We start from the raw sequence: 22,787 nt of genomic DNA, 5'->3' as shown, positions 1-22,787 counted from the left end.
GTTCATGTGGGCGGAGGATAGTCTAAAAACTGTTTTAGTGACGTCATTACTGCAGGTACTAGAGGGCTGTAGTCCAAACGCGTTGTTTTTTGTAGGCGAATTCTGTTAAAGTGGGGATGAAATGCTCGTTTTCACTCAATATCCTGTTAATCTTGAGTACCTATTGAGTAGTACTGCATCCTTCATATCTCCAAAAAGTCTTTAGTTTTATTATATTTATAAGAGAAAGATAGTCTGTACCGTTTTTTCCCGGAAAAACACGAGCGGCGTGACGTGTGGGTGGAGCTAAAGAATCACGAGTGCGCGTAAGCTTTTGCGTTGAGAGCGTCTGGAAACTGTGACATTACCGTGAGGAAAAAACCATCATCCAAAACAAACCATGGCTAACAGTCAGATTCAGCCGTATATTTATGATCAAGAATCAGATCCAGAGGCTAAAATTTAACAAGAGCAGCAGCAGCAACGACTACAGCAGGACGTCTCTATGTGGTATGTATTGAAACTGTATATATTTGCTTAGCGGTTTTGGAAAATGAATAAGTTCCACTTTATGTCGTCTTTTTTTTTTTTTTCTTTAAAGGTGTACATGTGGAAAGTGCAGTTTGATGCCAACATCGCATGTTGTTTACTTGATGTGCTTACACGCCGATAGCGAAGTTAACAACAGAGATATTTTAAGCAGTTTTACTCACCGCCTGCGGTTCCAACACACGATCGTGACCCTTTTTAGTTGGGATTGCATCATCCTTAAGAAATAAACGAGATGCAAATCCAGCGTCAAACTGGGCCTTGTTTGTAAAACAAGCATCTTCGAAATGCAGGGAACAAACACAAACACTTGCACAACTCCGTTGATGTGCTGTAAAAATAAACTCCATCCACTGGTCCCTTAATGCTGTTTTTTTTTTTTTTTTTTGGTAATCTGTGCAGGGTTGTCTTGCCCTGGCAACCAAAAACACACTTCTTTTGTGACAATTCGGTCTCTCGCTCTGATCAGTGAATGTCTGTGCTCTGCTATACGGGAGCGCGCGCTCTTCCGGGAAATGTGCCCTTAAGACCCATATAAGGAAATTCCGCTCCATTTAACGTCACACAGAGCCATACTCGAAAAAAACTTTCCGAAACTATTTTTGGAACAAAGTACAGCAAAAGATTATGCAAAAGATGTATTTCCTGGAACATCATTATGCTGTGTTCACACCAAATGCGAATAGAGCGTCAAATTCGCGTCTACCGTGTCTAGTTTGCCGCTTGACCATTTTGAGATCATTCGCTTCATTAAAGGTTAAAACGGTTTCCATAATCTTACTAGTCAGACCTGCTTTTTTACTTGTCTTAAGTTAGTTCAAATGGCTTGGAGTTAAATTAAAAAACGTACTAATAAAATAAAAAATCATACTAGTAACATTTCAAATAAGAACTAGTATCTAATAAATTTGTACTAGTATATTGAATAAGTACTAGTATCTATTTAATAGGTATCTAAAATAATAAGTACTAATATCTAATGGACAAATACTGTCTAATAATAAGTACAAGTATATAATAAATAAGTACTACTATTTAATAGGTACTAGTATCTAATGAATGAGTACTAGTTATCAAAAAATATGTACTACCTAATGAATAACTACTAGTAGGCTACATAAAAATAAAGTACTAGTCACTAGATAAATACATACTAGTAAAAACTGAATATTTAATATCTCAGTGACGAATCCCCATGGAAGTCAAAGAAAAAATGTAAAAAAAAAAAAATAATTACTAGCTACAATATAAAAGTGAGTTTCTAATATTAAGTATTAGTATCTAATTAATAAGTACTAGTAACTTTACAAAAAACACTAGTACCCCCCCCCCCCCCCCCAAAAAAAAGCACTAGTGCCTAAATAATAAGCACTAATGAATGAGTACTTAAAGGCGCAATATGTAATTTTTCTGCTTAAAAAAAAAACAGAAATCACTATATCTATGTTATATATTTTTTTTAGTTGTGTACTTACATCATCCCGACAGTTTCCACGAACTTTCAAATCCGGAGAAAATTATAGTTTAATTCGAAGACACGGCACGTTTCTTTATTTCCGTTTTGTCGCCCGTCTATGTCATATAAACTTTGACCCCTCTAGTTTATCTAACTTCCTGTGGAACCGCCAAATACAAAGGTGAACAGAAACAAAGACGAGACGAAGAAGAAAAAGAAGTAGCCTTGAACGAGACTATTATATTTTATATTTATATTGTTTATATTCGTATTTAAACCTCAATCAATAACTTAGTTATGGATCATGATTATGCTTTGCCTGCACGTTATGTGAAGCGCAAACGCACGGGTGAAATAAATGACCCGAGATGGTTTTGGGACAAGAGAAGCAACAAGACACAGGTAAATATTGGAGTTGCATTTCCAAGATAGAGAGCGCTTCGTGACAAGCTGAAACTACAGAGAGTTGCCGAACTCGCTTGCATTCTGATAAACAGGTATGCATCCATTCAGCTAACTTTATCTATCCGTATATTTTGTGAAACGATGATGTCTTGTGTAAAACGCAGACGGACTAGCTTTCATGTAAATCTACATTTGTTCTATATCTAGCTGAATAAAGTAGCTTCAAATGCAGTTCTCTAACTTGTTCGATATAACGTAATTATAATTATTAATGAAAGGCGAACGTGTTTTTTAACATATATTACTGCTAGCTAGATGGAATATTGATTTGATTGGGGTCTCATAATTCATATAGACGGTTTCATCGGGCGCTGTTTTCATTTTAAAACTGATCTTTTTTCAAAAAGGCTTCATTGAATAAACATGAGTAACGTTACGTACTGCACGTTTAATAATAATAATAATTCCTTACATTTATATGTTTAAATATCAAAACGAGGCACAAGTGTTTTTATATCGCTGTATTTCTGAAGGAAGACTTGCATGTTATATGCCTGATAGCAGCGTATGAGCGTACCAGCTCTGCTTCGTTTACAGCTGTTACTGGGGAAACCTCTATTTCTCGCGCTTTGTCTATGCTTTAAAACATCGCCCAGATAGCATACATATCCGGGCCTCATCTGGGCCAACTATGGCACATCTGGCTCAGTTCTGGCAACGGCAGAGGTTATATGGGCCATCTCTGGCCCACACACATCAAGCCGGTTTTAGTTTGAGTTGTGGCATGCTGTTTATGGGCCAGATCCGGCCCGTGTGTGACAAACCGGCTTTAATTTGAGTCGTGGCTTGCTGTGTGTGGGCCAGATCAGGCCCGTGTGCGACAAACCGGCTTTAATTTGAGTCGTGGCTTGCTGTGTGTGGGCCAGATCAGGCCCGTGTGCGACAAACTGGCTTTAATTTGAGTCGTGGTTTGCTGTGTGTGGGCCAGATCTGGCCCGTGTGCGACAAACTGGCTTTAATTTGAGTCGTGGTTTGCTGTGTGTGGGCCAGATCTGGCCCGTGTGTGACAAACCGGTTCTAGGTTGAGTTCTGGCTTGTTGTATGTGGGCCAGATATGGCCTATACCAGGTGACCAGATGTGCCATTTTCTGACACGTCCTGGCAGATCACCTTACTTGACCAGTCAGTGGTTCTAAAACTATTTTGAGTACTGGACGCCCATAATATTTCAGGACACGTAATATAAATACATACACACATTTATTTGACCTACACGGACCTGTTATGAAGCTGCAATGTTATTCGATTTTTTTTTACATTTTTGTACCATGTCCTCTGGTGTGACACCATCCCAGACAGCAAGCAATTTCGGCCCAGGTCTGGCCCACATCTGGCCCACATGGATTTCATGCGGGCCAGATGTGGGCCGGATCTGGGCCAATACTATGTTGCTGTCTGGGATGTCCTTTGAACTTTTTCGGAACCACTACAAATGTTTTATGCTTTGTTGTGCATTAATATGACACCCCTAAATTATATATATTTTTAATTAAAAAGTGCATGTTAAGCTACATAATCCTAGAAAATTTAGCAAATGTGTCTTGCTTGCCACTAATGACAGGTTAGCTTGGAATAGCAAGGTCAATAATTGACAGAAAAGGCTGAAACGTCCTTTGGTGTGATAAAAAAAAAAAAAAAAGTCCTCCATTGTGACACCTGTACTGTCACACCACAGGACAAAGTTTCTTTAAAAATCATTTTAAATAATTAAATATTATTTGTTGAACTCTTTTTTACTTTTAAATGCAATCATTACATTCATTAAATTAAGCTCTAATCATCAAAAAAAAAAATTATGAATCTTTAGAATATATAAAAATTTCACTTTTTAATAAAAAAAGTTACAAAAAATGAACTTTTTTCATGATATTCACATTTCTTCAAGATGCACCTTTTACACACACACACACACACACACACATATATGAGTGTTAGTAAAAGCAACAATACAAAATCTTGAACTATAAAAGTGCCACTTTGTCCCACTATTATGTGCAGGCCTGGCATTTTGCACTGAGCTATAGAACTACAAAATGAATTTTAAATTAGCAATATCATAATTGAATGACATTTTGAATTATGTAGTGATCTAATTCTATCCATCAAACAATTGTATGTGAATGTGTGAGACTTATGGTCATGGTTATAGGGAAATAACAAGAAGAACAAAGTACAGTAAACGGTAAAACTGTTTGCACTACAAACCAGTACGTTCATAATTAAGACAATACATTAAAAATAACATGGTAAGATACAGCAGTTTGCAACAGTAAACAGCAAAACAAGCTGTTTGTACAGTTAATATAGCTGGAATGACACCGAAAGCCAGACACATTAAATTTACAAATGGCCGCGCCCCCTCTTACAGAAAAATAAGGGGCATATGTTTATTCATATGTTTATGTAACGTAAGCGTGTGACTTTTAATTCGTGACGTGCTTTCATGGGCGTGCGCGCGGACCGGATGGAGTTGCCATGGAAACGGAGCGCAACACTGCAAATGTCACGAGGAAACACCCCGTTTCTCGCTGATTTCACTGTTTTCAGGTGAGTTAAGTCCATGAAATCACACAAATATTACTTATAACTGTTGTTGACACTTCTCTTACTTGTATTTGACTCGCTTCTGTTGTTTATTTACTTTATAGGAATGGTTTAATGTCTTCGAAAAAGTCCGTTAGCATTTCTACCGTTTTCAGACGACGTATCGTCAGGTATGATAACTTTATTGTGCTCTTATTTATGAAAGTTTGGGCTTTTAATCAAATCTTCATCTGTAGATGATAGCTTTTGACTGTTTTGTTGGTAATCTGTCAATGGATGATTGGAAATTGCTTAATTTATTTAACCTTAACATTTACACTTTACTGTTTATCGATGACGTCACGTTATCAAGGAGCGCGAAAATTGGCAGAAAACTAAAGTTGTTTTGATGTTTTATGGTAAACATAAAACTGTTCTGCGATTTCAAGAATAACAAAATAATCCTTCTACAACAGAAGGGAGTGTCCAAGATTTTAATATTTCTGAAGGGAGCTGCTGACAGAGATGTAGGAAGCGCTGAAAAGGTTAAGTAACCTAATATGCATTTTTTTCACAACATATATCGCAATGAATCTGTTATTTTTTTTTATTTTTATTTTTTTTTTGCAATTCACCTGCTCTAGCTTGTTTCCATCTAATAAACCTGGAACTGCAGACTAAATATTGTTGGCTCTGTGTCAAATTGCTTGTTTTGTTCCTAGATTCTTCATTGCTGATGGCCTGCTGCATCCAGCAGAGTCGGAGTGAACCTACTGTAAGACAACATCTCCAAGATGCTATTGACCACAAGACTAGTACAGTAAGTCAAACCTCAAATATACAGTACACTACTGTTCAAAAGCTTGAAGTTGATACAATTTGTTATAATTATCTTCTGCTCACCTCTGTAGTAATTATTTGATTAAAATATGTAAAAAGAGTAATATTGTGAAATATTATTACAATTTTAAATAGCTGTTTTCTATGTGAATACATTATAAACTAATTTATTCCTGTGATGTGCAGCTGTATTTTCAGCATCATTTCTCCAGTCTTCAGTGTCACATGGATCCCTCAGAAATGCTGATTTGCTGCTCAAGAAACTTATTATCAGCGTTGAAACAGTTGTGCTGCTTCATTTTTTTTGTAGAAACCGTGATGCATTTTATTTTTCAGGATTCACAGATGAATACAAAGTTCAAAAGACCTGCATTTATTTATGCAGACGCTTTTGTCCAAAGCGACTTACAGTGCATTCAGGCTATCAATTTTTACATATCATGTGTTCCCGGGGAATCAAACCCCCAACCTTGCGCTTGCTTGCTAGCACAGTGCTCTACCAGTTGAGCTACAGGAACACTGTTTGAAACAGATGATTTTGAACAATTTGATGCATGTAACACTAACATTAAAATGTTTAGAGTCTATGTAACAATGAATCCAACAAAAAAAAATGTTCAGCACGTCTGTATTTTAACATTGATCATAATCAGAAATGTTTATTGAGCAGTAAAACATATCAGAATGATTTCTGAAGATGTGTCACTGAAGACTGGAGTAATGATGCTGAAAATACAGCTTTGATCAAAGGAATAAATGACATTTTAACATAATATTCACATAGAAAAGAGTTGTTTTGAATTGTAATAGTCACAGTGTCACTATTTTACTGTAATTTGATTCAATAAATGGAGCCGTGGTGAGCATAAGAGATTTTTTATAAAGGCATAAAATATCTTACAGACCCCAAACTCTTGAATGGTTGTGTAAATTACAGTTATGATGTTCCTCCCAGTTAAACTTTATTAAAATGTATTAAATGTTACTCTGGCATATGCAGTCCATTCTATAGAGACTGTGTCTGTTCCCCAAAAACAGACAACAAATAATATGTTTATTAAGGGATCTAGAAAAATTATTTCAGTTTAAACCTACTAGATTAAAAATAGTACTCAATGTACTCCATTGATGAAATAGTAAAAAGTGCACATTGCCTGAAATGATATGAACAGCAGCTATGCTAATCTTTCTCCCTTTGCCTTCCTGTTTCTGCAAATGTCCATCCCAGGGTTATTAGAAACTGCACAGCACAGGACTTGCAGGACTTGTGAGGACTTCAGATGATACCAGTACTCAAAAGACCTTAGAAGATGGCAACTATAGATGGACATACAAACTACCGCCACTGCAAAAAAGGTAATGTTAATTTGAAAGAGCTGTGTCACAGTAGCCGTGTTTCCACTATCGAGCTAAGACCGGGCGTGCTAGTGCGTGCCAGGGCCAGTCGCGTTTCCACTGTCACTTCCGGGGCTTGATCGTGCCTCGCTGGGGCTTCCTCGGGGCCAACGGCCAGGGTTTTTTGGCCCGACGAAAACCTTGGGCCAAAGCGGGCCAGCTGGGGCTAGAGGAGGGGTTATGAACAAAGGCGGAGTTTCTCCGTGTCTGGAGAGCATCAGCGCGGATCATTTCAGAAAGATAACAGCTTTAACACCGGCATTAAAGACGTTTTAAAATCAGTTGAGCTCAAAACTCATTCTTAGTTAGCAGCAAGTGTTTGAAATAACTTGATCCGATGTGGATTATAATCACTAAACAAGGCAGAAATATTTATAAGCGATGTAAAAGACTATGCACGCTAAACATTAACGTTATCATAATAAACATGTTAAATATGACCGCTTGGAGAAATCAGACGTCAGCTTCTTATTCTCTATCACAATTGTGTATTTATAAAGTAACATTTTATCTGTTGTCTCGTTTCAAGAGTTTAGCTCCACGTTGCATATCATCAAAATATAATAATGATTTTTGTTTGTGAGCTTTTATAAAAATAGCGAGTCTGCGCTGCTGATCATTTAAGAAAGATAACAGCTTTAACACCAGCATTAAACACTTTTTTAAATAAGTTGAGCTCAAAACTCTCTTTCAGTCAGCAGCGAGTCTTTGAAATAACTTGATCCAATGTGGATAATCACCATACAAGGCAGAAATATGTATAAGCGATGAAAAAGATATGCACGCTAAACATATTACCATAGTAAACATGGTAAAATAAGACCACTTGAAGAAATCAGACGTCAGCTTCTTATTCTCTATCACAATCGTTTATTTATTAAGTAACTTATATTATCTGTCACAAGCCTCGTCTCGAGAGTTTATCTCAAGTTGCCTATCATAAAAGAATATAGCCTAATAATGTTTTTTTGTTCGGGAGCTTTTATAAAAATAGACATATTATCATTCATTATAAATATGACAGCTATACTGTGGCTAATAAACAGAAACAGACTCGACTGAATAAGCAGGCTATTTTCATAAGCGTTAAAAATAAATAAAATAGAAATAAGTGTGTTTATGTGTGATTAATTTTGCATGAAGTTGTTCTGAGAGGCGTGTAAAGGGTGTGTTTTAGTGACGTGCAGCGGTGCTTCAAGCTCCACTATGGAAACGCTGCACTATTCTGGCCTCGTGCTACTGGCCTGAGGCTATGAGCCCGCCCGACCCACTTTTTGGCCCGACAGTGGAAATGCGGCTAGTATCAAGGGCTCCCTTATCAGTTCTGCTTTCAGTACTGGAGAGTAAAAGATAAAATTTTTTTTGTTTGATGTTTTTATTAGTACATATACGTTATCTTGCACATTTTATCTCCCCAACAGATTCTAATTTGAAAGAAGTTTATAATGCATGTTCGCTACTCACAATTCAGAAGACTGAATCAGCCTGTGTATCTGAATGTTTCTCATACTCACTCCTCTCTGCCGCGTCTGAATTTTGGATTTTCCTTAGCTGTCAGTTATAAACGTCAAAATCAAAAGAAATAAACATTTGAAATATATCAGTCTGTGTGTAATGAATAAATATAATATACAAGTTTCACTTTTTGAATGGAATTAGTGAAATAAATCAACTTTTTGATGATATTCTAATTATATGACCAGCACCTGTATATCATTGCTCTTTTGTTGATTTTGATTGCTTCCATTGTCCTCATTTGTAAGTTGCTTTGGATAAAAGTGTCTGCTAAATGTAAATGTAATGTTAATGTGTATTTAACTATATTTATAAATATTTATCTGTATTTTTTATTTTGTAATAATGTAAATGTATTTGTTTTATATCTATACATGCAGTTGTATTCATGTATGTATATTTATTTGTCTAATTTTTATATTTTAATAAAGCAGTTTAGACTACATGAGTGTTTTCTTTATTCTGGATGAATTACATATTCTTTTGTGTCTAGAAAGGGTAAATATGGGCCATATCTAACCCAGAAGTCAGCCACAACTGGGACGGATCTGGGCCACATCTCAGAAATGACGTGGTTGACATCTGGGCCAGGTGTCGCCCATGCCATTTGTGAGATGCGGCATGGATCTGGTACAGTTGTGGCTGACTTCTGTCTGACAAAACTGGGCCAGATCTGGCCCAGATGTCACCCACACCATTTCTGAGATGTGGCCCAGATCTGGTTCAGTTGTGGCGGACATATGTCAGCCAGACTCAGGTTGAGTCATCGCCGTCATTCCGCGCGGTATGTGGGCCAGAAGAATATGGGAGATGTGGGCCAGAACTGGGCCACATGTCATTTGCTATCTGGGTCTCCTGTTGGCAAATAATGAATTTGCATTTTCAATAAGTCCGCCTGATCCACGCAGCAAACATTTTGTTTGTTATCAAAAAATATCTACTCTAGAGGGACTTGGCTGTTGTTATTGGTTCTATTTGGAAGTCTACCGGAAGTTAAGTTAGGTCCACAAAAGCACTCATGCGCAGTAACGTTTATTTATGTTGTTGCCGTTGAAACCGTCTATATCTCTCTGTTCGAAAAGACGTGATTGTCAAAATACTAAGTTAGAATGAGTGAGGAATGATAGGGAGTGACAGAGCGCATGTTCCAATGAACAACATCTGGCATGAGCCTTACGCTCTTTCCCGACGTCATCAAAGTACGTCTTATGTTATTATTTTGATTGAGTGACCCCTGGTGGCCAAAAATTCCATACTGTACGTTTAATTGACAAGACACTAGCCTATCTAAAAAATAAGTTATGGTAACGTTAAATTAGACACTAGTGTGGTTTATATATTAAATGTTACTATGGCTTGCCATTCATGAACGATTTTAGCAACTCGTGTTGGTCAATCGGTCCTTTTTTGCACTGCAGACCTCCTATCACAGGGCGGAGCCCCCTCCAGTTCACACTCCTACATAAGGCAACACCACCAAACATTCTTATTAAACATTTTCCGCAGAATCACATCTTTCAGAACATCCAGTGAATATTTTGAACACGTAGCCTACTAAAACACTTTACAAACATATGTGGAGCTGTCAAACCAACGAAGAGGACAATTGAATTACGCCGAAAGGACATAATAAAAGTAAAATACTACATGTATATTGAGTGATTTGAAAGATGGATGCATAAAGTATGATACTCAATAATTGTTGTTTTGGTATTTCAAGCAGTGTCATCGGTCATGGAGGGTGTGTCTCGTGCTAACAGTCTCTTCGCTCTGGATCTCTATCGGGCTTTGAGCGCGAGCAACGCTGAGGGAAACATGCTCTTCTCTCCACTGAGCATCAGCGCAGCGCTCAGCATGGTCTACCTGGGAGCCCGAGGAGAGACCAAGGGGCAAGGAACTCGACCGGAAGTTGAAGTCGGGCGGGGGCTGCCATCTTTTAGCAGAACTTCACTTGCGTTAGCATTCCCATTGACTCCCATTCATTTTGGCGTCACTTTGACAGCGAATAACTTTACATCTGAGGCGTTTAAAGACTCCGTTTGTCCATTATGTATTTCTAAAGATACACGACAATGTATAAAGGGCTCCATTACCTTTTATGTTACATTATGGCCCCGTATAAACAGTTTTTGTAAAAAATAGGCTAACGATTGCGTCATAACCACTCGGCTCTATGTCGCATTACCGTACAGACAGGAGGAGAAGCTCGCAGGCAATTAACTTAATATGGCGTACTGGCGTTACATTTTAAAATACTATACAAAATAATTAATCAGAATACTTACTCCTGCTCACTCACGCCAAAGAACACCCCGCTCAAGCTCGCAGTCTCTGCAAGATTAACGATGGCAGTTTGCACGCACAGCTACTAGAAGATTTACATCTGTCAGACAGGTTGCTGACGTCGTCAAGCTTCGTTTGAGTCTGCGCGTCAGAAACGGAAGTGCTAAAAAACGCTAAAACTGGGCTTCATTTGTCTCAATTGAGTTCCAATGGGGTCGCTGTGTCCATTTCTTTTACTGTCTATGGGAGAGACAGATGAAGAAATGGCCAGAGTACGATGAATAAATACGCTACCATTGGTGCTATTAACTTTAGTCTAGTTTCAGTTTTCAGTAGCCTACATTAATTAAAGGGGTCATATGAAGTTGCTAAAAAGAACATTATTTTAAGTATTTGGTGTAATGAAATGTGTTTATGTGGTTTAAAGCAGCAGTCGGTAACTTTTGACGCTCTAGCGGTTAATAAACAGAACTGCTTGCATCTTGCGGAAGAACATTGTAGCCGGATCTACTTCTCTCTGTTTATGTCTATGAAGAATCACAAAGGTACTGGGATACTCCGCCGCGGTGCCCCCGAAGCAATCTTAAATAGTCTGAATATAAACACTTATTATAGGTGTACCGTAGTGATTCAGTACAGGCTAAAAACACGGTTTGGAAAATGGATTCATGGTGTACTCACTTAATATTAGGGCTGTCACTTTTCAAATATGTACACTATTAATTTTAAAATAATGAAACAATAAAAAAATAGATGTAACAAAACTCACAAACAAGAAGAAATAGAAAATAAAGAATTCCGAAATGCAGATAGGCGTTGCAAAAGCTAGACAGAAAATACCAGCAATGTTATGACCCAGTGACGTCGAAAGCGACGTTTACAGGAGGTGCTGAGTTATGAAAAGGAGCCACCATTGCCAGCTGACAGCGACCCGCTTTTGTGGTGGAAGATTGGCAGTAAAATGAAGTACCCCTGGGAGCGCGTTTTCTCAACAGCTGGACATATAAAAAATGCTCTGCTCTGGACCCCGAAAATGCTGATTGACTTGAGCAGCTGTTACTAAACAGAGCCGTTGTTAACTAGCTGCGCAAATCCACGTTCATTATCAGCGTTTATTTGCGCAGCTATAGGTAACACCAGCTCTGTGTAGTAACAGCTGCTCTATGTGAAATCACGCACCTGATGCAATTTACCGCTGATTAGAGAACCGGCTTTACTGACGAGATGCGCATCAGTCGATCGTGATCTGCGCAGCCCTACACACAAGGCCTGTTCTCAACTTCAAGTAATTTAAAGTTTCATTTTTTTTGAACAGTTGTTTGAAATGGATTGAATCATTATTTAAAATACACTGCAGGCTTTAACCTTTTTTTTTTTTTCTTTAGACATGGAAAAAATCGATTTTACAGTCGATTCAATGAACACTTATGTCTTAAAATCGAAAATGATTTTTTCACAAAAGTGACAGCCCTGCTTATTATATACATTTTGTAAATTTTGAACACAAAAAAGTTATGGACGACAGCTCTGGTTGTTTCTTACAGGGAGCGATGTATTCCTGCAAATGGCAATAGGACCCCTGGGAGGAGCCAGAGGAGCTTGATTTTTTTCACAGATTATCTGTCTCATATTCTACTGTCAGGACATAATGACAGGTTTAACAAATATGTAAAAAATAATTTTTTACAAAAGTTACCTACTGCAACTTTAAGGTAAAAAAAAAAAATATATATATATATATATTTGAAACGCCTTTTTGAAACGTGTCGATTTTTACCATAGACAGTAAAAGAAATGGACACAGCGACCCCATTGGAACTCAACTTAGACAATTGAAACCCATTTTTAGCATTTTTTAGCACTTCGGTTTCTGACGCGCAGACTCAAACGAAGCTTGACGACTTCAGCAACTTGTCTGACAGATGTAAATGTTCTAGTAGCTGTGCGTGCAAAATTATTTTGTATAGTATTTTAAAATGTAACGCCAGCACGCCATATTAAGTTAATTGCCTGCAAGCTTCTCCACCTGTCTGTACGGTAATGCGACAGAGAGTCAAGTGGTTATGACGCAATAGTTAGCCTATTTAAAAAAAAAACTGTTTGTACAGGGCCATAATGTAACATAGAAGGTAATGGAGCCCATTATACATTGCCGTGTATCTTTAGAAATAAATAATGGACAAACGGAGTCTTTAAACGCCTCAGATGTAAAGTTATTCCCTGTCAAAGTGACGTCAAAATGAATGGGAGTCAATGGGAATGCTAACGCAAGTGAAGTTCTGCTACAGGATGGCAACACGCAGCCGACTTCAACTTCCGGTCGACTTCCTTGCTGCCTGATTTTTACAAAGCTCCCGCTGAGTCCCAATTTGCCTACTTATACTACGACCTAAAAGTATATACTTTTTTGTGAGGAAAAAGTACATACTTTTGAGTGTGTAGCAAAAGAGTATGCACGTTCTGGGACATACTTCGATGACGTCATGCAACGTGAACGACAACGTGGTTGCCTAGTTACGCACACCACAACTGTTAACGTTTCATTCATTCTTTATGTCCAATAAAATTTTATTTACTATTCCCATCTTTTTTTCTCATCGTTTTTTATTTCACAATACATTTTACAATGTGTTCTTCTACCAAGTTGAAGAGTGAAGAAGCAGGGCGGCGTCGTCGTAGAACCAAACGCAGGTCGTTTGTGAGGCGGCTGGTTCTGACGTTCATGTGCAATGTGTGTAACGAAATAAAATATAACTTTAATTAGGGTTAAACATTTGAATTCTTACACTTAAAAGCTGAGGGCGCATCTCCGCTGCTGCATCCGGCTTCCATGTTTACATCACCGCAAAGCCCCTCCCTCCCGCACGCAATGGGTTGTGGGCAATATTAGCACGTAGAGTGTGCATTGATCTGCACTTCGAATTCAAATCGGAAATAGTAGACCATCCGGGTATCTTTGGAATACTCTTTTCAACATACTACGATTTGGGACGTACTAATTCTAATTTCGCATACTATTTAGGACGGATAGTATGCGAATTGGGACTCAGCATCCTAGTTTTGAATAGCGAGGTATACACTGATTGGCCAGCTATCCAGTGTGTTGTGATTGGCCGACTGCCTCAAGCGTGTGAAATGTTACGCCCCAGTATTGGGAAAATGTTGAGAACATGAGTCAGACCAGTTTAAAAGTTTTGGAAGGATAGCAGAAGAAGCCCAGTCGTGTGAAATAGTAGAAATGAGCCCTGCAGTATTAGTGTCACCCATTTCATCTTTGTTATTCCCTTTATACCACTAGTAGACTTTAATTTGGAAGGAATGATTAATGACAAAAATAGAGTAAAAGCTAAATATGTTATGGTTAAACTGTATCTAGAACAGAATTACAAGCATTCTCAATTTTCACTAATGGTTCCAAAGATCCAGAGACAGGACTAGCATCAGCAGCTGTATTCGTCCTAACTTATCAAATCAAAATTGGTGAAAGAGTTTCTTATCAAGTAGGAGTTTACTCTACAGAGATGGTAGGAATATTATTAACTATCAGGTGGATGGAGAATACTCAGCCAATGAATGTACTGTAGTGATATGTGCAGATTAATTCTCTGCATTATCAAGTCTTATCAGTGGAAGATTTTCAAGACAAGACATTTTGAATGAAATTATTTTATGTATGTATACAATGAATAAGATAGGAATTAAGATATGTTTCCTGTGGGTTCCAGCTTGGGAGTGGATGGAAATGAGGTTGTGGATCATTTAGCAAAACAGGTGCCGAAATGATCACATATAGAAATTATTATTCAACTAAGCAAATAAGTTAATGCTAAAATTAGAAACTGCAATAAAAATGACAAGAAGAGATGACAAGAAGTTTTGAATAAGGAGGAGAGAGGACGATATCTTTATCATATTCAAAATTAAGTTGGGGTTGAAAGAGTTCATTTTGGTTGTAGAAGAGAAGATACAATATTACCAGACTTCACATTGGCTATACTGCTTAAAAAAATGAATAAGCATGAGTCTGGAAACTATAGTCTGTGTGGATTACCAGAAACAATAGAGGCATTTGTTGTGTCCAGTTGAGACATAATTACAGATTATAATGATTTACTGTATACTTTTTATGCGTTGCATATCACACTGCATAAACATAAAATGTCTGCATTTGTACTCGGAGAAACAACAAACAACAAGCTCTAACAGTTACTCTACACTGCTCAAAACTTGCATATGAGTCATCAGTGGCAAATCCTTTACACAAGAGAACGTACTTACAGACTGAGTCAGAAGCGCCAGACTCTTTGCATAGTTGGAATTGTCCCGCTTATGGAAACAGACACCAGCATTGTAGGCTACTCTCACAGTAAACATTCATTGGCCTCTGCAAAATGTGCTGAACACATCTGACTAATTGGTTTAAAATGTTTTGGAATACAACTTAACCACTGATTTCTAGTTATTTACTATATTGGAAGGCCAAACAAAGTAGCTTCGCTTTCACAACGAAACACACAGCCTCTCCACAACATGCCACCAGGGGCAACAGCGAAAATAAAAGTTACACCTTCTTTCTTTGCATGAACATTTGGGCGGCATTATGCAAATCTTTCCACATTGTGACGTAGACATGTGGGGGCGTGTTAAAATGAGCCGTTTTAGGTTGGAGTAGTTGACTCTTAACTTTAATAAAGTATATCTCTTTGGATTTGAGACTTTACAGTCTTTGCAGCTTTACAGATCTTCTTTATGCACTGAGATCTTGTAACACTCCAAAGAAAAAGGAAAAATGTAATCGCATCATATGGCTTCTTTAATGGACTTTAGAAATCAATCAGATTTGTGAGATTAACCCATCTGTTTTTCTCTTTGCAGGTTTTGTCCTTTAGTTCTGTCTCTGATGTTCACTCTCATTTTGAGACCCTCACCTCAACTATTAACAGTCCATCAGCCTCCTACATCCTCAAATTTGCAAACCGTCTCTATGGAGAGAAGACCTTCAGCTTCTTACCTGTGAGTGTAATCTGCCTTCAATGAGACATTGTGATGCTCTCTGTGTGCTTTGCTAAATTCATGCTTTACTTTATCTGAGAGAAGAATGTGTATAATTCACATGCAAATGCACTGTTTTTTTTTTTTTTTTTTTTTCTTTTCAAATGAGATACAACCTTTAGTTTGTTACCTTTATAATGCTCTCTGTATAATGCTTTCTCTTCTTGAGAAACTGTCTTTATTTTGTCCTGCAGGAGTATTTGGAGTCCACTCTGAAGCTGTACCACGCTGACCTTCAGGCTGTGGACTTCATTGGAGCATTTGACGAGTCACGACAGCTCATCAACAAATGGGTGGAAGAGCAGACAGAGAGTGAGAAGATCAACTCCATCAGCTCTGCTAACAAATAAAAACTATTACATTGGAAAGAATAATTTTAGACTAATGATACATGTATAGATATTTTATCTTTAAACTGATAAATAAAAAACGATATGAAGTGTACCACAAAACTTTGTTGTTTTTCAGATAAAGTTAAAGATCTTCTCAAGCCTGGAATGTTGACCGGGATGACTCGACTAGTTCTAGTTAATGCCATCTACCTCAAAGCGAACTGGATCCACACATTTAATGTAACAGAAACTGAAGAAATGCCATTTAAAATAAATCAGGTACTTTCCACTTTTTCTTTTGGGGTGGAACAGCATGAGCAAACTGGAAGTCACTTTTAAAATCTTTTGCAATTGATTGTGCTTACAAGTAACTCTTGCTACACCCAAACATTTATTAATCATAAATAATAAATAGATTTTCTATGTGTTATGCATTCCTTCATTTGTCTTCAATCAGAATGAGAGCCGGCCTGTGCAAATGATGTACCAGGAGAGGAATATCTACTTCAGATACATCCCAGAGTATGAAGTGCAGGTGCTGGAGTTACCATATGTAATGGAAGAGCTCAGCATGTTCATCCTTCTTCCAAATGAAACTCAGGATGGCTCTGACCCTCTTCTAAAGGTCAGCAAAACTGCCAAGACCAGAAAAAAATTCATAGTTTGGTGCTGTGTATGTTATTTTTCGGTATGTATGTGTTATTTTGCAGCTGGAAAGTGAGTTGACCCTTGACAAGCTGCTTGACTGGACTGAAAGAGACAAAATGACTATGCAGATGACTATCAAAGTCCATTTGCCAAAGTTCAGGCTGGAGGTTGAGAACTCCCTATCAGTAATATTGCAAAAGATGGGTATGAGCTCTGTGTTCCAGGAAACAAAGGCTGATCTGACATGCATGAGCAGTAAAGGTGGTCTCTTCCTTTCAGCAGTGATCCACAAGGCTTTTATTGAAGTCGATGAGGAAGGCACTGAGGCATCAGCAGCCAATGCAGTGTTTTTGTTAGGCAGTTGCCGTAAAACACAATTTCAGAGTTTTACAGCAGATCACCCCTTCTTGTTCTTCATCAGGCACAACACCACTAACAGCATCGTCTTCCTTGGTAGATTCAGAGGCCCTTCCTAAAAATTAACTTTTTCTGTTACACCCAAATGTGTTTTTCTTTGAATGTTTTATCAAATAACCAAACATTTCACAATATGTATTTGGGGAATCTCCCTTTAACCACATCAGTGTTTGGAAATTATCTTTAAATTGTATCTTTGTCTCAGGTAGTTGTACTACAGATGAAAAAATAGACAGCATAGTAGTGCACTAAAATGTTTTGTATTTTTCCTGTTAAATTTTTTAATAAAAGCATAATTCCCTTTTTCAGATTTGAAAAATAATATAACTAAATTAGAATTGAGTTTCATTAAACAGCAGCATTAAAACAGTGACAGTGAGGGGAGCTAAAATCCAAAGAAATGATGTTGCTGCAACATTATGATGTAAAACGTTTATAACGCAGTTCTATATATAGTCTACTATAGCTTTCTGAGTTAAAGATGAAATGGGGTGTGATAAAGAGAGTGTATATTAAGGCTGTTTTCGGCCACAGGTATGATGTACACTGCCTGTCATACACCAGAGAACTCGATACAGCAGAAACACACACAGGGAAGGGCCTTCTCAACAACATACAGCAAGAGCTCCATAACAGCTATTCTCATTAAACATTTTCATGATCTTTTAGAAAATCCAGTGAACATTTGAACACGTTAGAATAATTTATAAACTTGTGCAATTGGGCACAGAAGCAAAGTGACAACTCAAGAAGAGGACAACCGAATTACTGCAAGAGGACATCCTTAAAAATCATAAAATGTTACATTTACACTCGTTGGCACCTAACAGTGTTTTTCGAGATGGTTGCATAACAATGGTAATCAGCTGGTGTTTGGGTTTTTATTAGTCGCAGTGTCGTCAGTCATGTATGGAATGCCAAATAAAAAATTATAAATAAATAAATAAATATACTTTCATTTCCTTATTATTGATGTATATTTGTTCATATTTTCACATTTTATTTTCTCTATTTATTTTCACTTTTATTTACTTCCATACTTATGTACTTATTGCCTTATTTATTTGTTTCCACATTTATTAGTAATTTATACATTTATTTATTTTCATGTTAATTAATTAATTAATTTAAATCACGTTCACCAATGTAGTTAATCGAGTCAGAGTAGGCAAGGGGTAGCCTAATCTTTGAGGCCACATTGTGGCGTTCAAATACAAGAATTGTAACCTAGATGAAGTAATTTAATATCACCCGAATGTCCTAAAGGGACATGTTGGTGGGAAAAATACGGGTCTGGTTTTAGAAATTAATAATAAAGAAGGTTATTTTAAACGGATAACATTAATTAGAAACTGCCAATAAGCTGGTTTCAGTCTTGTATGGAACTGAAGGTGGGAAGCTACTTTCTTATACTGATTTGAATCATATACTTTCGTTTTTCAGTACGCGCCATAGCGGTGTCCCCCAGCCAACATTTCCATGTGGGCCCCATGTGGGTTTTTGGTGGGCTGTCAGTTGGGCCCTGCATGGGCAACCCAAATGGGACCCATACATTTTTGTCCATCGGCTCCACTTGGGCCCTGTGTGTGTTAACCCATAGGGGCCCATGATGGTTCCATAGTGGGCTCCAAGTGGGGCCCATTGGGGGGGTACAAACATGGGGCCCAGATGGGTGATTACACTAGACCCTTATATGGGGTTTTAGTGGGACCACAGTGGGTCAAAACTGGGCCCCATTTATATTTCTTTATTAATTCCTCTGGATAACGTTAATGTGCTATGCAATAAATACATTTTAAATTACATGTTAAAATAGTTCTAATGTGAAGAAAATGACTTCAACTCAGAATCTCTAAATCACATTTTTTATTGGGTAAAACGAAATAAAACAAAACAGGATAAAAACTGGATAAAAATACGGTAACACTTTCTATGAAGCCCATATTTATAATACATTATAAGGGTACTCTTAAGGCATTATAATGAATGCATAATGCATTATAAAAAACTTAATATCTTATATCAACTCATGAATAATCATTACAATTATAATACATCATAATACAATACATAATATAATTCATCATGGTTATAAGTTTAAGAGTATGATTATTTATAACACAATGAACACCATATAAAATCTACTTAATTTTCACTATAACGGACTGTATCACATTGTTTAAGATCATATTTAAGATCTGCACAGTATCTTACTACAGCTTGTGAGTGGTTAGATGTTGAGTGTTACTTGAGTGTTTCCTTTGGAGCTAATGCTAGTTAATGTGTGTTTAATAATCTTAACTGAAAAAAAATTAAATCTTTTATATGTTAACATTTTATTTTGATGGTCCCCTTAATCAATCGATTATAAGCAGCTTTGCCACTACATCCCAACTAACTCTCATTAGAGTATTAGTATGCTCAAGAATGGTAGAATCTAGTATGGTAGAGTAAGCTGACGTACTGATGTCAGTTTATCTGTTGGTTGACCATCAAAATAAAGTGTTAGCATATATTTACAGTAGCAGAAATAGTAATACTCCAATGACCGCTAGCTGATATAGTTGCAGAGTTACCCAACAGCTGTCCAAGGGGTAAAATCAAAATAATCAAACTGATATTACAATAAAAAAAATTCAAAGCAAATGTGTCATATTACAACTTCATCTGATCTGATATCTGATCTTATGGCTGTTTGAGTGAAAACATTTGTAAAATTATTATTATTATTATTACTACTACTACTTATAAGTGGTCTTTGACTGCTTTAAGTAGCATCAGAAAAATGGCAAGATATGAGACTTATAATACATTATAACTATTAGAAATATAATCCATTGTAAAAGTGAATGCAACATGTTCATTGTGTTATAAATAATTATACTCTTAAAAGCTATAACCACAAATAAGTGAATATTAAACCTGTTCTTATGAATATTCTTTAATATCCTTTAAGAATACCCTTATAATGTATAATATGGGCTTCACAGAAAGTGTTAATACAAAAATACTTGAATAGAACAGGATGAAATGGTATTATTCCTGGGCCTGTGCAGTCTTCTCAGCTTCATACCTAAAATAAACAGTAGAGAAAGAAAAACAGAAAAGGCAATTCTTTTAAAATACTACTAAAACATTTACAAAAGCATTAAAATGCATGTGTAGTAATAATTAAGTTGTGCCAGTACTTCATATTTTTGCCCAAATTATACTTCTAAAGGTAATATGAACAAGTTAAAAGTGACACTATTCAGTATAGAAATGTAATTTTAAAAGTGCTATTATTTTATTATTTTGTTATATATTCAGTAACACAAGTTATTGCTTCACACCAACAGCTTTATTCACGATTCATCTTTTATTTTTCAGAGCTGAACTTTAACAACGCAGAATTACCAGAATATTAACTATATTTCTTCAATAAACATAAATATAGCTTACAAGTAAATTCATAGATAACACATTGTGCCAGTGGAAAATAAATGGTGTAAATATGAAAATAAAAGTTTGAAGAGTTAATGTACTTAATTAGTAAGACTATACAACAATATTCAGAGAACACATATCATCTCAGAACATATAAAATGGTCTTCTTTATGGTGACGACTCTTCCCGTCTGCCTCATGATGGTCCAGCCGGTCAGTCAGCACCACTGCAGGAGGGAAATGCTAGTTAGCACGGCTTAATTGATAAAACAAATGAGTTTACTTCAAGTGTTTTAAAGTTCACCTACCTGTACCTATTTAACAAACTCGTACGACTTTTAGGTCTTCACGAGTCTCCCTATTGGTCATAAGTTAAAGGCCTAAAGTTAAAGTTAACTAACCACACTCTTGTCGGCTTTCATCTTCACAATAAATCTGTGATGGTGCCATGCCATCGCACGGGGAGATGTTTTCACGGAAAAATTACTAACACCTAAAGTGCAACTCATTACACTCTCTGTGCTGTCTGTTTTGGGGGGATGGACATTAATAAATCAGACATTATTTTAGTTTATCCCAATTTGATACTTTACTACCTGTTAAGTGTGGATAAATTTATTATTCATGCACCAACAATGCTTATTACTGTAATAACGTTCATTAAAAAGCATTGCTATATGGAACGTGCTCTCATGAATGTTTTTATCAGGATTTTTATAAAAGGTTAACTACCAAACTGAAAGTAATAGCATAGCATTCTTCGTGACCAGAGTTGCATATTTCATTCTGTAACCTATACATTTTATGCTCTCCAAAAATACACTTAAAATATCTGGATCTGGCAACACGACGGAGATGCAACCCTCTATCAAGGCCCGTTTGGTGACCAAATAAAACACCTGGAGTCCTCTCGTTTGTTTTATCAATTAAGCCATGCTAACCATCATTTCCCTCCCGCAGCTGGCTGACCGGCTGACCATCAAGAGGCAGACGGGAAATGTTTTGAGATGACCTCCGGAGTACGCATCCTTCTAAATGAGACACAGCTGATATCTGTTCTCTAATTAAGCACATTAACTCTTCAAACTTTTATATTTACACCATTTATTTTCTACTGGCACATCCTACACGTTTTCCCACAAAGATAGCATTTTTAATCTATTATGAAGCAGAAGTGCCTGTATGCGCTCACATTAAAAGTGTTTTTATGGAAGTGAAAACGTTATATGGGCGTTTGCGTTACACGCAGAAACATTAAAAAGCATTGAAACTTGTTTTAAGCCTCTGCCCAATGAATTTATAAATAAAAAATCCTATGTTTGCTAAGTAAACTGCCAACCTTTTAATTTTTTTATACAACGTTAACGTTGACCCTTCAGTTTGACAGTTCAATCCCGACTGGCTTCATTAAGTTTCATTAGTGACTCTGCCATTACTGTATTTTCAAACATTTTTAAAAATATGTACATCCAATTATATAACAGCAGCAGTAATTCGGCTAATATAAAGTAAAATATAATTATCTTACCTTGATAGTTTAGAGAGTTTTTCCATTGACACGCAGACGCTGACCGTGTTGAAGTGGAGAGTAGCCTGCCCTGCAAAATTACTCCAATCATCCTAGAACTTTACAAAAAGAGCTACTCAAATCATCAGGTGAAATTGTTTTCGGGAAGTATTGGAAGGAGTAAAGCAAGAAGAAGTGATAGATAGTTTTTCAGAATTTCATTTTACTCTGTGTCTATATGGGTGAGCTGGGGATGTAAGTATCTAGATATTTGCAGCAGGGCGAGGGCTTCGATTACCTCTCTCTTTTTTGATCATACATTTGTTTGCTAATTAATACAATTTTTGGGGACCCAAATATTTTAATATTTTAATAAGAATACAATTTTTGGGGACCCAAAT

At 36.8% G+C, this 22,787-nt stretch overlaps 1 protein-coding gene and 1 long non-coding RNA gene across 6 annotated transcripts in view; both read left to right on the top strand.

The window, feature by feature from the left end:
- Positions 1-22,787, top strand: part of LOC127939053 (leukocyte elastase inhibitor) — a 35,306-nt gene that overhangs the window by 5,159 nt on the left and 7,360 nt on the right. Inside the window, exons 3-7 of one of the 4 annotated variants that reach the window (XM_052536047.1) lie at positions 15,881-16,018; positions 16,252-16,369; positions 16,526-16,668; positions 16,847-17,014; positions 17,100-18,404. In XM_052536047.1, coding sequence (XP_052392007.1) covers positions 15,881-16,018; positions 16,252-16,369; positions 16,526-16,668; positions 16,847-17,014; positions 17,100-17,513 — 981 coding nt within the window. In that variant the 3' untranslated portion in view covers positions 17,514-18,404. Of the gene's footprint in view, positions 1-15,880; positions 16,019-16,251; positions 16,370-16,525; positions 16,669-16,846; positions 17,015-17,099; positions 18,405-22,787 lie in introns of those variants that run through there. The other 3 variants (XR_008148875.1, XR_008148874.1, XM_052536046.1) reach the window with 3 other exon arrangements.
- Positions 4,337-9,165, top strand: LOC127939058 (uncharacterized). Of its 2 annotated transcripts, XR_008148877.1 has the most exons (6): positions 4,339-4,996; positions 5,098-5,163; positions 5,449-5,517; positions 5,695-5,792; positions 7,041-7,168; positions 8,629-9,165. It is a non-coding gene; the product is annotated as an uncharacterized LOC127939058 (long non-coding RNA). The 2 variants fall into 2 exon arrangements; XR_008148876.1 differs by having other exon boundaries at positions 4,337-4,996; positions 7,041-9,165.

This window comes from Carassius gibelio, chromosome A20 (assembly GCF_023724105.1).
Source record: "Carassius gibelio isolate Cgi1373 ecotype wild population from Czech Republic chromosome A20, carGib1.2-hapl.c, whole genome shotgun sequence".
NCBI classification, from domain to species: domain Eukaryota; kingdom Metazoa; phylum Chordata; class Actinopteri; order Cypriniformes; family Cyprinidae; genus Carassius; species Carassius gibelio.
The sequence above is the reverse complement of the archived record's forward strand: the minus strand, read 5'-3'. Positions and strand labels throughout refer to the sequence as shown.